General features: G+C 43.3%; 2 protein-coding genes across 3 annotated transcripts; one reads left to right on the plus strand and one right to left on the minus strand.

The window, feature by feature from the left end:
• Positions 1-963: 963 nt before the first annotated feature.
• Positions 964-6,734, plus strand: LOC102786628 (uncharacterized). Its single transcript, XM_006784661.2, has 4 exons — positions 964-1,044; positions 1,314-1,487; positions 2,954-4,130; positions 5,246-6,734. Exons 3-4 carry the CDS (start codon positions 3,075-3,077, stop codon positions 5,615-5,617), a joined length of 1,428 nt encoding a protein of 475 aa, XP_006784724.2. The 5' UTR covers positions 964-1,044; positions 1,314-1,487; positions 2,954-3,074; the 3' UTR covers positions 5,618-6,734.
• Positions 6,735-7,497: 763 nt separating this feature from the next.
• Positions 7,498-16,407, minus strand: LOC102785557 (bone morphogenetic protein 7-like). 2 transcript variants are annotated; one of them, XM_006784657.3, is made up of 7 exons: positions 15,852-16,407; positions 12,008-12,197; positions 8,996-9,144; positions 8,683-8,889; positions 8,259-8,332; positions 8,066-8,176; positions 7,498-7,975 (listed from the first exon to the last, which is right to left on the minus strand). In XM_006784657.3, the coding sequence occupies exons 1-7, from the start codon at positions 16,246-16,248 to the stop codon at positions 7,826-7,828; spliced, it is 1,278 nt and encodes a 425-aa protein (XP_006784720.2). In that variant the 5' UTR covers positions 16,249-16,407; the 3' UTR covers positions 7,498-7,825. The 2 variants fall into 2 exon arrangements, with proteins under 2 accessions (XP_006784720.2, XP_087696706.1); XM_087840580.1 differs by having other exon boundaries at positions 7,498-8,176.
• Between the last annotated feature and the right edge of the window lie 500 nt (positions 16,408-16,907).

Below are 16,907 nucleotides of genomic sequence, written 5' to 3' on the forward strand. Positions count from 1 at the left end.
TGCACAAGCATGGAAACTTTCACTACTGAAAGTCACACTTGGTGTCTGTGCCAAGCGCTAAACTGAAACTGTAAATACAAGCTGTAGATGTAGCAGTTGGGAAGTAGTGGGAGTCATTGGCGATTTCTATCAATAAAAACATTTCTTTTCTAAATGTCAGTGGTTGTGGTGGTTTAGCCTGAATATGCTGGTTGTGGCAAAGGTATGCAATGCAATCACTTAACATGCTGTGAACCTTCTCTTTGTGTGTGCGTATGTGCGTACACCAGTGGATTACAAAGAAAAAAAAAGAAGAAAAAAAATCAAAAGAGAGGCAGATACAGAAAGCGAGAGTGGGCAGAGGAAGCATGATGTGACTCAAAGTAAGAAATCCTCTTCACCACAAACTGAATTACGCGTAGGCTTTCCCATGACTGGGGGTTCACCTGCTGAGGCCCTGCAAAAAAATTAAATACAATCAGTAGCTGGGACGCAGGCTGCTGTGTTGCTGAGGCAGCCGTACATCAAAAGCCGTGTCCTCTTTCTTGTGTTTTAAAGTCAGATGAGAAAGCAGAATGTTTCCCACATGACAACCAAATGTTATGATATTGTTTTCCAGAGGGTTAGCATGTGTGCTTAAGGCTGAATCTCTGAATACTTTAGTCAAGATTAAAAAAAAAGAACAGGAAGTGAGAAACAGGAAGAATTAACAGCAAGGCAAGGCTTTGTGTTCTCAGATTTCTGTTTTGTGGGCTCTTTTTTGTCGTATTTGCCCGTGTGTGCATGTGTGTGTGTGTGTGTGTGTGAGCATGCCCAGGCTAAAGCTATGGTTTCCCGCCCTCACTCCACCAGGCAAAGCGCCAAAGCCATCAGGCAGTCATACGCCTACCATCAGCTGAGGAGTTGCACAGCAGTCTCATTTCTAATTATACACCCAACAACAGAGACTGAGGGAGACGGAGAGCGAGCCACAGAGTGCGGGAGAGGGAGCGCGTGGAACATGGAGAGGAAGGATGATTACAAATGGAAGAGAAGCTAAAAGTGCCACTCGGCAGCAAACACAGGGTGAGCAAGTTCAGGTGTGAGAGGCTGAGAGAGAGGGAGGGAGAGGCATGAAATCAGTCTGAGAAAGGTTAAGGGCTGACTGACTGGCTGAGCAGAGTGGGAGTGTAAAATGTAAACGCGAGTAGGAGGGAAGAGAGAGAGAGAGAGGGGGGAGAAGAGAAAAGAAGAGAGGAGAAAGAAGAGAGGAGTGTGTGTCTAATAGACAGTCTGTTGAGCTTGTCTGGATGCCTCTGTTCACTCTGCTCCGTTTGGCTTTTTTCCTCCCCCAGCCTGCGAGGACGACACAAGACAGACAGGTGTGTGTGTGTGCGTGAGTGTGTGTGTGTGCATGCGTGTGTGTTTGTGGAAAGTCGGCGCTCCTGTTGGACATGAACATGGATGGATATTCTCTGTGAAGATGGATGCACAGGGAGACACAAATGGGTGAATGGAAAAACATGCAAGTAAGTGTATCATCCATAGATAATCTTTTTTTTTTTTGAAGGAGATGATTTTGTGCTCTGAATGCATGTCTGAGAAACTCTTTGCTTCACCTGGTTACAGAGGTTAAACCTGATTCTATTCAGCTTCACAGAAAGAAAGCATCGAGCGAACTAAGCGCAATATTGCCACTACTGATATGCAAACAGTACTGACCTCGGCGCAGATTATCTCGACCATAAAGGCATCAAACACACTAAATGCTGCTGTGTATACATTTCATTTCCATAGATTAGCGACCTGTAGTGATCACGATCGCCTCATATGGTCACTGAGCATGGAGAAACTGTCACGAGCAGGCCTGTCGGACGCACGATCTGATTGTACCTGTGTAGGTCACTGTGAGTGAGTGGCCCACACCTCGATTCCATTTGAATGAATTTACATTCACACTGCAAGCGTTTAGCTGACAAATAGTTACCTATTTATGCGTCCTGATATAACGCCGGGTGCTCGCACAGGAATGTCGCTGTGTGGGTGTCGTCTGATACCACACGCGCACACAGATACGCGCACACATAACAGAGAAGCAGCTTTATGTCAGAGACGTGACTGTCAAGATGAGTGAAAGAAGTTCTTTCAGCGGCGGCGCTCAGCTTTGATGATGACATAATGAGATGAGCTTTGCATTGGCAGGCTGTAAAAGTCCTCTGCTGTCCTTTACCTCCCTGCATCACTTTATGCATATATATATATATATATATGAAAGAGCATGTCTGCAGCGTCTTGAAACTGGTGTGTGTCTGGCCACAGACTGCTTATATTTAGCCCACCTCAGTGAGCTGACTCACAACTGTGCATGCACGTAAGAAGGATGATAGGGTTTCTGTAGGTGCTGGAGGGGGTTCTCTTCATTATGAGAACGATGCAAGCTTGGTCTGTGTGTTTAACATCCCTCTCACATTTAGTCACTTAACACACACATTTTCCTCATCATTGTTGACCGACCTTATTAACCTCAAAGTTTACTGTGTTACTGATAAAATCTAACCCCTGAGTTTACACCCACCACTAACATTTTGCTCTGCCTCGTCTCCGCTACACTCATGCCTCCACCAAGCACAGTGTACAGCACTTTGTAACCATAGTAACTTTTTCTTTTTTTTTCTTTCTTTTTTTTACAAAGGAGCTGGTAGGTGTCCATCAAACTTAGCCCTGTCAATATGGCAATTGGTGGTTGGAAAGCTGTAATTTGAAGCTGATGGAGGAGTTTTTGTTCAGATGTGGAAGGATATTCACAGGCACTGATCTCACCATGTTGTACTTTTGCGGGAGGGGAGAGAGGGAAAGTTCTGTGAATTTTTCAGAGACAGGGGAAACACCAGAGTAAGAGAGACTCTACGAAGGCAAATGCAGTTATTTTCTCCAGCTTGACAACTTGTCTGTGGGGATATGAAGTGCATTAGTAACTGTTTCTCCTGCTGTTCAGATTGTGGCGACCTTGGATCGGCGACAGTTGCCAAGAGACTAATGGAGCCCGTGTCACATGATCACAACGCCACCTGTAGTTCTTCGGGAGTGTAGGTGTGAGTGACGATCAGCTCGAGCCCATGAGCTTCACAACAAACTCGGCTCTGGTCCCGGGTAGGGACAGCCTCCCGCTCAAGAAGAGGGACCAAAGACCAAGCTCGCCACTTCAGCAGCAGCAGCAGCAGCAGTGCGATGCTGCAAACTTTAAGGCGCCATACCCTTACAAGAGCCACACCGAACTCACCACAAAGCACACTGGCCCATTCCAGCCCGTGCCGAGACGGGTTACTGCCCTGTACCAGCCCTGGATGCAGACACCCACACCTAACAGGTCCAAACCGCAGATTCTTTCTGCATTCAGGGAGCATCATGGCTGGGCAGAGTGGAGAGAGTTCAACCCCTTGCACCCTGGATGGGACTTTCCTAACCACTATCAGCACCAAAGCCACATATCTGGCACACCTGCACTCCACCCAGGCCATCCGTACTATCCTTCCAGATTCAACGCTGTCTCCCTGGAGGGTTTCCACAGAGCGAGTGGAGCGTACAGCTGGGAGAAGCACAAGACTTCAAGAGAGAAGAGTTTGAGCGCAGAGAGGCAGACCTACAGCAGGCATAAAGGTCCATACATGAGGAGAGGAGAGAGAAAAACTGAGTATTTTCCCAGGGTCGAAAAGGCAAGTACTTCACCTTTGAGCACAAGCCTACCTCACTCTCCCCGTGAGAACCCCAAACTTCGACCTGATTTGTCGCACAGATCAACAAAGGCTGCCTCTATTTCTGGACATTCCTTCATACAAGTTTCCCCAAACAACTCCAAAAGCGCTGGCGGCTTCACGAAGGAGGACGCTTCAAGATCTCCCACGAGGCCCTCCTCTGAGCACGTTTCCTCCTCCACCGCCTCTCCTAACAGTTTCCCCTGGCTCCTCCCTCACTTTGTGGCCGGTTCTCTGATTGAGCTCAGGGATGGGCGGCTGAGGAGGGTAGAGCACCTGCAAACTGAAGACTTCCTGCTTGGCTCACTGGCCTGTCCAGACCTGCGCCTGAGCTGCTGCACGGTGCAGAGTATCTCCCCCTCAACTTCCTCGTCCTCGATCTCCCGCCTCCTCATCATGCTTCACGACCAGCAGAGCCAGGTGAAAGAAATTCCCACTGTGGTGTTAATATCCATAGCACACATTAGTATTCCCACCAAAAAGAGCATCTGGATCTCGTGGTTAGATGGTGTAAAAAACATTAATTTATTGACTTCTGCTCAAAAGCTCTAAACCATTATTTTCTTTTTTATGGTATTTATGATGCTTTATAGCCGCTATTCTCAGACCTAATGGTATTTACAATCCAGAACAGCTGCTATCCTTACACCAGACATACATTAGAGTACATTCCTGTGTTACCTGGTTACATGTATCACTGTCTTCCTAAACACACTCACGTACATAAAAGATAATAACTGAACTTAGTGAAATTTTTAAATGGCAAATTCAAATGCATGAATGGCTTGAATTAAAGGTGTAATGCATGTGCATCCCAAGCTCATCCTTCAGTGCCGTGGTGCTCCATTATTGCCAAGAAAACTGTTAGCAACACCTTGAGTGCGCTGTGGGATTTGCAATAAAATACTACAGGCTGTGACAAATACTAGCATAGAAAGCTTGTATTAATCTGAAGCTGAAAATAGTCAGGAGCATTTGCGCTTCCTGTATCTGTGTCTTCTGCAAAACACTGCAGTGGCCAGCTGTTTTGGGAAATAAAGCAGCTTTTTTATAAGATGGAGCTGTATGTGTGTTGCTATTTTTGTGGCCGCCTTCAGTAGTAATTTTAAGGCCAAAGGAGAATGCTGCAAACAGGGAAATGATCTGAGTTTGTTGGCAGTTAAGAAAAGAAGATATCCAGTAAGATCTGCCTCATGCCTGAAAGCCATTTTTTTCTGGAGGTTCTGCAATGTTTAGCACAAGATGAAGAAAAACCTATAATTGGGTAAATTAAAAGGTGTGTACTTACCTGCAGAAAATTCAATCAGTATATTCTTGCTTTTAAACCCGATGGTGTAACAAGTGAATTTTTTGTATGCATTGATAATGTGCATAAAAACCTGAAATCCATGGGTACTGTTAATCCTATCTCCTTGCTGTTACATGAACTATGAATAGATCCACCATAATGGAACAACACCACCCTCTAGTGAGCAAACGTCTAAGCCGTGCTTGTCTCACAGCTTCCTCTGTATGCATCTGTCTGCCTCCTGCAGGAGCTGGTGGATGTGTATGTGGAGTACCCGTTCTTCGTGCGTGGGCGCGGCTGGTCTTCCTGCAGCCCTCAGAGGACTGCCCGCCTCTGCGGCCTGCAGTGCCACCAGCTCAGCGTAGGGGATGTCTGCCTGGCTCTCACACCTGTATTAGCTCCACAGGCAGCCACATTGGAGCCAAAAACCTCACCCAAGAAGTTAGAAGAGGAAGGGTGTGAGCCCCTAAAAGCACCACATCCACAATCTGGCCCGAGCACACTGCTTCCCACAAGGCCAGGGGAACAAGCACTGGAGCCGAAGAGGGGCGCAGAGGCGGTCCGCAGGAGGCACTTCTCAGCCCCTGAGCTGAGAGGTCCAGGAACTAATTGCATGTAGTGAACAGTGGCTGTTTCATTTGCAGGGAGCTAGCTGGTTGCTTTTCAGCTCTTTTCTAATCAGCCTGTATTTACTGTCATTCTACCTCCTGAATCCTATTTCTGTGCTTGACTGTCGGTATGATGATTGTATCTAATGAGGAACCGCTTAAAGAGGAAAGATTAACTCTCAGGATCCCCCGGAGGTGTGATAACACATGCTGTATTTGTCAAGGTTAGTCAGGGATCACACGCTGACAACATGAATCGTGTCAGAGCTCGACATTGCATCTGCTGTAAGCCTACACAAAGTCTGCAGCAGCACATAATTCAGATCTTATACGCAAGAACTCAGGCTATGTGAGACCTTTTCTTTTTGAAATGTAGAACCAAAGTGTAAAATTTGTGTTGCCACATAAAACCGCTTCAGTAACAATGCGTTTGAGGGAAACCCTGTTAGTTCAAAGGACAGCGTGTTTGAGTTTTTGGCTCTGATGTAAGTGTTCATATTATTATTTCTAGGAGTTCTGACTAAATCAGCCCACGTTCCTTGAAAAGCACATAAAAATACTCCCTCAGGTCTTCGCTGCTCATGATAGTTTCTCTCTTTCCTGCCTGGTATTATGTAAGAGTTCCTTGCGATCACAAAAGGAAACTTCGCTCCGAAGTGGAAACTGGATACTTTAACCAATTTGACAATTTCAGATTTACAACAAACGTGATTTTTTCCGCTACGTGAGAGGGATTTCATTTTACGCTTCTACCTCTATTTCTTCGATAACAGGTCTAACCTGTGCTTTTAAAAGCGTGGGCTGTGATGTGTGAGTGTAATATGCTACGTTAGAGGCACAAAGCTTCTCGGTGATGTCGGTATAAATGCCTTTTTTTAATGCCTGGATATATTGTATTGTGTATATGCTGTGCTTTCTTTTTTTGTACCGATGCTCCTTTTTGAACGTGTCCCACTGTTAAGAGTGGACGTGAAAAAGACTGGAAAGTGTGCGTGTACACAGCTCGCCTAACAGTTCATTTTAAGTGAATAGGATGATCTTTAAATGTAGAGTTAATAATAATAATGGCAGAGTTATTGGACACAAGGTGCTGTAGGTGAAGGTGAAGGAAAGCTGAAGAAATAAATATTCCATGTGTTAACTGTGCAGCACATTCAGTACTTACAGAGGAGGCGTTTACAAGCCAAACATGCGAATAATACTTCTGTTGAGAAAATTTTTGAGGGAAAAAAAAAAAAGGAAATCTTGGTTAGAGTTTCAAATAATTAACTTTCTTAATGCGATAAAATATACAGTCCGGCTGCAGCTCTGCTCTGACACCAGACAAAGTGTGGATAGAGCAGATGGAGGAGTGATGTTGGATTTCGTAGCAGGTCGTGTGGATTGAACAGGTTGGCAGTCATTGACCAGCCTTGTTCCAGGTCAGCCCACCGATGCTCAACCAGACTGGGATCTAGGGAATCTGCTGTGATGCTTAAGCTTTTTCCTGAGTGATTTGTCCTGCTGGGTGAGGCCTGCGACAATGTTCAGGTGGGTGGCACGTTCACACGATTCCCAGAACATTTCATTATGAAAACACGGTCAAATGTTATTTACTTCACCTGCGAGTGGGTTTAATATTTTGGCAAATCTCTGAACAACTGCAATGTTTATGAATCTATCCCACTGGCATTACCTCAGTGCCTTCATTTCTCTCATCTAAACACAGGTTCATCCAAAAACGATGGTGAGCGGCTTAAAGAGGAAGATTTAGCTGTAAAGTCTGTTTTAGTTAAATTACCACAAAAGACAAAACTCTTTATTCTTATTTTAAAAAGAATTCAAATAGAGATATTTGTTGCATGTATGATAGCGCACACCACTGCCAGTACTTTTTACAGGTTCCTTCTGAGCTTATGAAACTTCTGCACACTGCTCGAAGTCCTTTCGGTACAGTCTCTCTAGTTTCACACATATAAAAAAAATAAAATCCGTTACAAAGAAAAAAAAAAATCCATAAAATCCCTTTTTGTGACCAGTGGCTCTATTTGGGCTGTGGTAGTGGTTAAAGTTGGCTCAGCTGCTGGTCATATAAAAAATTAAAAAAAAAAAACAGACCCCCAGAATAAAGCTCTGTGGCAAGAGCTCTCCGGTGACCAGTCAGTTAATCGTCGCTCCGATTCCGCCTTTCTTCAGTATCTCTCTGGATTTGTACGCGTCACAGATGGGAATATGAGTAGTCAGTGACAGCCACAGGCTCTGACCACCATGTTGCGGTACTTCTTGAGGATGACATTGGAGCCTTCATCAAAATAGAGCACAGAGATGCCGTGGAGCTGTGTTGGGGCACAGCAGGCTTTGGGCACCATCTCTGGGTTGATAAAGTGCACCTGTGGCACAGAAGAAATACAAAATATATCCTCAGGGAGAGCAGAGGCTACAGAGGAAATGCCTTTAATCAGGGATCGTTTGAGGCTTACCAGAGTTTGCACAATAGCGTGATTGGTGGCATTCATGTAGGAGTTCAGAGGAAAAGCACATTCTCCCTCACAGTAATATGCTGCGTAGCCCTCTGGTGCTATGATCCAGTCCTGGTCAGAGTTTAAGTGTTTGTTAATTGTCACTTTTGAAGAAATGCTTTCAAAAAAAGTGTTGATAAATTTGAGTTTTTACCTGCCATCCCAAATCCTTGAAGCTGACATACAGCTCGTGCTTTTTACATCCTTCTTTAGAGATGCCGATATTGGCTGAAAACAAAAAGCAAATATCAGTTGACACAACAGGTTCTTACAGCTCCTGAAATGACTCCGCTCATGAGTGACATTTTAACTCTTTAGACGCCTACGAGGAGTAACCTTTGTGTTCCTTTTTTGAACCGAGTGGTTTCTGTTATATTTCAGGCCTGTTTTCAGAACAAAATGACTGAGTGTGTATCAGATATTAGTCAGGGTGAGCTCTGCCTATACAGCTTATTACTGCTACCCCTGGAAAAATGTCAAATCACGTCTTTATTGACATTGAGGTGTCAAAACTCATCATTAAGGGTACAAGGGAGGTCGTCTTTATCTGGGAAAAGAGGGTTTAGGAGTTCAGTAACCTGTTGCAGCTTCCGCTGCCCTCAGTGCATCTTGAACAGTCCTCTGGGGTTTATAGCGGCTTGATTGGCGCCCCTTTTGGCCATTGGCTGAACGAACGCTGCGGAGTCGCACCTCATTGGTTTTGAAGAAGACAACCAGGAATGGCTGCTTGTCCTGAGGCCCACCGCCTACTGCCACTCCAGCTAACTGGGGGTTTCTCTTCTGACCTGCAGAAATCAAGTATTTATTTATTGATTGATTTATTTAGTATTACTACCATGGATCACACTCCATTTTTCAGTTTTGTAGAATCAATTTTGAATAACCACTGACCATGACTGTCCTCAAGAACCAAGTGCAGGCCAAGATTATGCTCAGGGTTGACCAGCCACAGGTTACTTGTGGTGGTCAGGTCAAAGACCAACCAACCCTCTTCTGAAGCCAGAACTTCTCGCCGGTCCAGCAGGAACAGCTCCAAGTCACTGAGGACAGAATGAAATGTAAACACACTCGAGGGATTTCAGTGCAGAAAAGCTCCAAGTGCAAAGTAAAATCTTTCCCCCGCGGACTCAGTCGATCGACTTCTCCACAGAACACAAATTAAAATGCAGTGAAACCCCACCATGATGGGTTGTTTTTCACTGCAAATGGATTTCATTCCTCGGTGAAATTTATTGAACCCGGGGACGTTCTTGAAAATACAAACACATCTGAAGGAATGTGGTATGCTTGGGAAAATGTTTGGCTTTCAGTATTTAATACACCACAAATGTCAAAAGCATATGTGAGATCCTGAACGACTTAGAGTGCAGAAGTACTGGAACACTTGTTATGTTTTTTTAAGCTCACTATACCAGTACAGTGGAGCTGAAGTTCACCAGTTACAGTGAGGTTAAAGTGCTAAGCTTCAGCAATGTATTTGAGGGTAAACCCACGATGGAGACGGATCAGAGAAACCGTACCAGGCAATGGTTAGAGACTCGAGTTTAATCTAAGTGGACACATTTCATTTGCTGAAGTCCAAGCTGAAGGGAAAAGTTCATCGCAGCAGTTTGTGTGTGTGTGTGTGTGTGTGTGTGTGGTTTTATCACTCCCTTAAAAGCACAGCGTTTTATATGATGCTGACATTTTCAGGAAATAAATGCAAAGTGGAAGCGAATGAAACGGTTCTAATTTAAAATGTAAAAGTCTAAGAATCACCTCAGTTAAATTCCCTGACAGCTACCCCTCTAAATCAGGCAGTCCTCCCACTTTGAATGTTATCAAAGCAGCACTTTAACGCTGATGTGTGTCCGCTTAGGGGCAGATCTCAACAGAGAATTGCTTTGTTTATAGTCTGAGTTTCAGACGTCTGTCTTTTGTCCTGCTGCCTGCTCGTCTGTGTGGAGTGGCTTTTGCGTGTCTGAATGACAATGGTGCTGCCGGCAGCTCCACTCTCACAGATAAAACACTTTAATCTACACCTACTGGCTGGCACATGACCCCTTTTTATCCAAACCCATGATTTTAAATCATTGCTGACCGGCTTTAATTCAGCTGATACAATAGGACCAGTCATATATAAAAAATATAAAAACCTACGAGTTTCTTTGTAAATCCTGTCGTAATCATTTTTCTAATGACTGGTCCTCTGCAGTTGGATGTTTGTCATGTCGCTACACGTTTTCTTTATAAAAGCTGTATTTGTTATGAATCTTTATCTTTAGTTTTAATTCATTTTTATTAATTAGTTTTAATTATGAAAACTCAAAATTAAGTTTTAGCTCCACAAATCTAAGAAAGAAATTGTTTGAGAGACTGACTTTTACAGTTTTGGCTTCAATTTGTGGGGGTCAGTCAAGAAACAAAATGTAGGTGTTGTTTGCGCCTGTGATCATTTCCATGAGTTTCTGTTTGGACTGAAATACAAACCTGGAGGGTTTTTTCCCCCCTTTATTAAATCTTAAATTGTGTCAGCAGAATTTCTAAAACTTTCCACCATAAGGGTTTTAAAATCTGTGGATTTTCCCTGGTTCCAAAAGTCTGATTTTATTTAAAATTGTGAAACCAAAATTGCTTCTCAAAAGCAACAAATATGAAGAATAGTAATGGAAATATTTTCAGATTCAAAACATTAATTTGGCATTGAAGGTATAAAAATGTAATGTAAATGTAAAAGAATCAGTAAATCAGGCATCTTATGACATACGCCACATTATTTTATATTATACTGGTATCTATAATTTCTTATTGCTTTGCAAATTAATGTTTTGACACAATACCAGTATTCCCATTAGCAGCCTAAATAATAAATGTGATTTAATAGTTGTTACTGTAAAGTTTTGAGTTCTCAAAGCCAAAGACATAACGACCTTAAAAAGATCCAATAAGGCCTCAGACAGTGAGAAAGCCTGATGTACATGTAAATAAAGTTTTTAAAAAAGATGACCAACTCTAGGAATTGCCAGTTACCACAAGTTAATAAAAATTAATACAATACACAGGGAAAAGTATGCAGTTACATCAATGTATCAGAGGAAATCTTAATGTTGTAGTGAGTTTTAGTTTTTATCCACATGTGAAGAGCTTATTCTGGGGAATTTTATGTCACTTTTGCTTGGAAAAAAATATCCAAATGATTAAGTTATCAAAATAAAAATGTTGAAACTGCTAATTTATTGATCAAATTCTTATTTCAGGTCTAGCTCGCTGGTTAGTTTCAAGACATCTGTGTTAACAATGCAACAGTGCCAGCTGCCACCATGTATGAGGGTCAGTAGGAATCCTGCAAGAAGTTTTTGTGCTGGATTTCTAGAGTCTCCCAACACAAAACAAAACAGACTTTTCCCTGAGGTTAGAGGGAAGTTGGTGTGTAAATTCACCTGCGGCTTTCAAAAAGGAAAATAAAAAGAAAGTTAAAAACATATCAGACACTGGCAGAGAAAACCTGGAGGTATGATGGAGAGATAACTGCGTAATAGAAAAACTGACGTGTTGATGGTGTTATTTTATAGCTTCAGCTGTGTGATATAAACACCGGTCTCCTGGGAGCTGATTTTCTCAGACAGCGTGAGAGTAAACCACTCTGAGAGAGCCACTGTATTTCCGTAATTGACACTAATTTCTGTGTCAACAGAGGCAGTACTGACACGAACATCGGCACAAATAAGCTGTGGGGAAACGTAGCCCAACAACCCATTTTCTAAGAAAAACAAGTGTTTAGCCTGTTGAAATTCAGCAAGAGGACTCAAACCATGGAGTCGAGCTCAAGGATCAGAGAAATCATGAATTCAAAAAAGAAGGGTTGACATATATGATAATATCAATTAAAAACAGTGAAAGGAGCAAATAAGAAACTCTCTTTACCCGTTTGGAGGATCCAGCAGCACCTGGTAGAGACTCACTCTGAATGTTTGGTTCTTACTGTGCTCCTGGATAAGATCCTTGTAAATCCTGAACTCTGCTGCTGTGATGGCCTCTCCCTCTGGAATACGTGAAAGGTCAAAGCGAAACTCTGTAGCATGGCGCTGGAGGAGAAGATCTCGATCCTGATCAACTACAAGACGACAACAGACAGACAAACCTGAAGAGCAGGTGGTGGCTTTGATGTGCTTTAAAAAGGATTATCCCCCTTATAGACCATCTGGTTACAACATCGCCATAATAAAGGTTTATTGTTTTCTCCCAGAGGCACACACACACACACACACACACACAAACACAAACGGTGAAAAAAAACCCTTTTGACCTTCAAAAAGAAAGTTTGCACAGACACTGAAAAGGCACTAAGGCAAACCACTTAGTGCAATCAGATGGTAAAGCAACTGTGGTCTCTCAAAACATTCAGTCAGTTCTCTGATGTGTGTTGCTCTGCCCGCAGCTCGGAAGCACTCGGGTTGAAATGGGAAAAATCCTGCTGCCATGAGTAAAATGACTGATCTAAACATCACTTTAGCCAAGTTCGCCATACAGGCCAATGTGAAGGAAAGGAAGAAAAAAAATACTCATGGCTCAGTTTGGCTCCCTGTTTAAATTGCACACATGTGCTGACCACAAGAAAAGCGCAGTTAAGGCGCAGCCCGGAAAACCACAGCAGCTAGTGTACTTTTACAAACACGCTCACATAAAGCATTGAGAGGCACACAAATTCACATGTGCCATTATACCCGGTGTCTGTGCCCATTACAGCCCCCTGATCGCTTTGCAATACGTTGCCATCCGGTGAGTTCAGCCTGACTGTAGGAGAAAGTGGAGCAGCAGTAGCTGGTGACACTGCAAGGTTTCCGCCCAGTCCTGAGCCGGCTGAAGCTCTCCAACACTCAGAGTTTCCAGGAAAAAAAAAAAGAAAGAAAGAAAAAAAAAGGAATAGTGGTCAGAAAGACCCCGAAGCTTCCTGGAGCTTGCCAGTGTCGTGTTTTTACAGCATTAGTCAACATGCTTGTCCTTGGAAACAGCAGAGCAGCCGGGGTCTCTGCTGAAGGTGTGCAGCAGAGGGGAGCAGCGATTAGCCATGTTAAACACATCCTGCTCACTGGTACACACTACATCACCAGCAATGACATCATCCTGTACTCCAACTGACGGAGCACACTATTGTTTAAAAAACAAAAAAAAACCCAAAAAAAATCCATCCTTACAAGATCTCGACTGCTAGAAACTTTTTTTTTCATGGCACTGCAGAGTTCTCTCACACATGCTTTGACTCACAGACGTCTACAAACACTTAGCGCAGAAACACACGCACAAGCCGCTCATCGTTAAGAGCAGTGCATTCTGAACCCTGCTAGTCATTTGTTTGACCGCAATTAAATGCTGGAAGGGAGAGAGGGGTGATTTTATGAAAGCAATAATTGCTTGTAAGGACTTGGTGTGTTTACGTTAGGGACCATTAGCTGCAGAGATCAGACCTCAGATATGCAAACTTCCCTCTGGGAGGCATTTCAACACTTTGGATTACCCCTAACGCTAAAGGGCCACATAGTTGCAGAGCCACTATTAACCTATTGCAATTTTTCTAGTAAGCGTCTTCTTCACAGCATGTGAGTTTAAAGATGGATCACAAATCTGCACTAAAAAAAAACAAAAAAAAACCCAGGATATGCAAGTTAGTCTATTAATTTCAGAAACATTTTATCTTTAGTTTAAATAAAAGGTGATGACAAATAAAACACTTAATTTCCTTCGAGACCCATGAATCCATGACCTTTATGTTTAACAACCCTGAAAGAGAACTATCAAAGACAAAGAAGAGAAAGCCTTTTCATAAATCTGCTTTAACACGTAAAAGAGAAGCCACACACACAAGGCAGTAATACATTTCAGAGTGGAAAAAAATTATCTTAATGGAATTTATTTTTGTTCAATCGGCTTAGCAGGAAAAGCACATGTCTTCATGTTTGTTCTCGAAAAACACAATAATCCATCTGTTCTTCAGTCGTTCCTCCCACTACAAGAGTTTCTTGCATCTTATCTAAACATGGTGACATTTCTGTGCAAAAAAAGCCTGTTCTCATGCTCTGCAGGTGTGCTGTGGTCAATGCAAAAAAGAAAGAAAAAAAGAGAAAGCATATTGGACGAGTGTGTACACATGTCAGGGGAAAGACTGCAGAAGTGGTAAACAAGGAGCCGAGATGAGGAGCAGAGAAATGCAGAACAGTATAAAGACAGTGGAAATGTGCAGAGCACCATAGCTGCCTTTTATAGTGACAGTAAGCATGTTTAGATGTTGCACCTGTGAATCGCATTATAAATCTTTACCCATCTCTCTAACACGACTCACATCACTTACAGACACTGATTAGATTGGCCGGATTTATGTAAAAGGATAAAATTAGTTGCAGCAGCTCTCCGTCATATTGGAAGCTGTGGTCTTTGGAAGGGAAATACCGTAATCCAGTTCACTCTTGAAGCAATCATCGAAAGACCACCAAGATAGAGTCACTTTAGCACGATGTGGGAGCCTGCACAAGAGGCTGCGGTGAGCCTGACAGCAAAATAATACACACTCATTGTTTCTTTCTCTGTCCCCCCCTCTCACTGCTCTTTAAAATCAAAGTTCTCAAATGTGAAACCACACAAATCTGCTGTTGGTTTTCAGAAACAGCTTTTCCAGATCTCATTAGCTAAGGACTGTCAGTTAAAAGTTCAGGACTGAGGACATAAAATGTTGTGTTTGAGATTTTCTTGTGGTCTCCAAATGTTTTGTATTAACTACATCTTTATGTGCTCGTTGGAAAAGAAATAACTCTAATAGGCCCTGTTATATAAAGCTTCAGTTCGATGCCACTGACAACCAATCAGAAAGGGAGGTTAATGATTTCTTGGAGACATATTTCAGGTGACCAAACCCCACTCTCTGCACATTGACCTAAATAACACCGTGCAAGCCCAAAGATCAGAGCTGGTTTGGGATGTAACCACACACTCAAACAGCATGTGGTCTGCTGATTTCCCATAGTAATATTGGAGCTTCCACACGATCTCCATGGAAAACAAAGCTGGATTTGCCTTTTATAAATTCAATAATGTCTGAATAAACCCAAGCTCCCACTGCCCTTCAAGCAAGCACGGAAGAATGCACGCACAGGCACCTGGAAGATTACTAAACCAATAACCATGCTTAGATGCAGTTTATATCTCGATCTTCATCGACTCATCTCTCACTCCCTTGAAATTGAGAAATGCCTGTTCAATTTCTAGTCATGCGAAACTAATCAATGCTAAAGCCTCTCCCTGAGAGCTTTGAAGGGGTTCTGGGGAAACCAGATACATACATGTTGTCATAACATTTACAGCTTGGAATGCATAATGCTTGATTTCAACTAAAGAAAGTCACCAAAAGTAAGAGTCGGAAACAACAGATTATAAAAGAAAAAAGAGAGACAGACAGAAACATTTAATGCTATCTGTTGTATTGCAGCTGCCGGAAAGGAACTAAAAAAAGAGAAAGGGCTCATTCTAAAACTGAATTCTGAGATGACTAAATCAAACCATGCACATAAACAAGGTTGGTTGGGTAACTTAGTCATTTGGATATGAAGGAGTTTCAGATGTGGATGAACGACGTGGACGGGTGCATATAATCTTAGGGTACTTAAATATATATCTAAGCAGGGAGGCGTTAGAGAAAACAGGTTAAATCAAATGATACAACGCTAACAACCAAGTAAACACACTTCCTGACTTCAAAAGTCACACATGCTCTACTCACTGAGGTTGACAAAGCTCATCACCGTGTCTGCTTCTTCTAGGAATCGGCTGTCCTGTGGGGTCACCAGTGGGGAGGTCTGCGTTGGTAAAACGGTCTCGTAGTTTGAATACCTGTGCTGTTCTGGGTCTATACTAATAGTGTTATAGAGGTCCAGCATGAACATTGGGGCGGCATTGCGTTTGGTGTGCACGTGCGGACGCGGACGCTGCGGCAGCCCCAGGATGGAGAGGATCTCCCGCTGCATCTCTCTGCGCTCCTGGCCCCTCAGTCGCCGCTGGATAAAGCTGGAGCGCACTTCATTGTCCACGGAGAAGTTGGAGAACGCGACCCGCGTGGCCAGCACTAAGTAACCCCACGACAGGAGGAACGTTATCTTTGCCAAGGCGCTTGTCAACATTATTTTAGCTCAGTTTTTACGCGCGCTTCGAATTAGTCGAAAGATAAAACTGGAGATGCTGTTTCGTCATAAAGATACCTCCTGCGTGTGGGTGACACCAATCTACACCGAATATCATTCATTGATGATCTGCCGTTGCGCGTGGGTCTTCGGTGTGCCACAGCTGTGCGCTCGTCTTAATGGCAACTTGGGGATGGATCTTACTAAGGTCGGTGTGTCTGGGGAGGGGCAGGAGCAGTTCAGAGTAAGAAAACGGGGGTGAGGGGCTGCTGTATTCTACAGTGAAGTGCTCTGTGTTAATGACACGGATGGGTGTGGGGTACCTACAGAGCGTCCTGTGTTTATGAATGCAGGGTCCAATCAGAGCATTGCATTGGTGGTAATCCCTTCTTACCTGACAGCCAGTCTTTGTGACCTCTTTCTGTGGTCATATTTTTAGTACTTCAATGCCATGTCGTGCTCACTGATGTGCAAACTAAACTATTTTACACGTTTGCACTTTTGCACATTAGCGATCTGTACTACGAAGCAAGTGCAGCAGTCACCGACTCCGTTGTACTTATATGACTTAACTAAACCTAACAACCGTAATCACGATAAGGGCGGTAGTTATCAGCCCAGGTGTTCCGCATCAACCGCGTTTACATAAAGAGCCGTTT

This window comes from Neolamprologus brichardi, chromosome 5 (assembly GCF_056152115.1).
Source record: "Neolamprologus brichardi isolate AB-2024 chromosome 5, ASM5615211v1, whole genome shotgun sequence".
Taxonomy (NCBI): Eukaryota; Metazoa; Chordata; class Actinopteri; order Cichliformes; family Cichlidae; genus Neolamprologus; species Neolamprologus brichardi.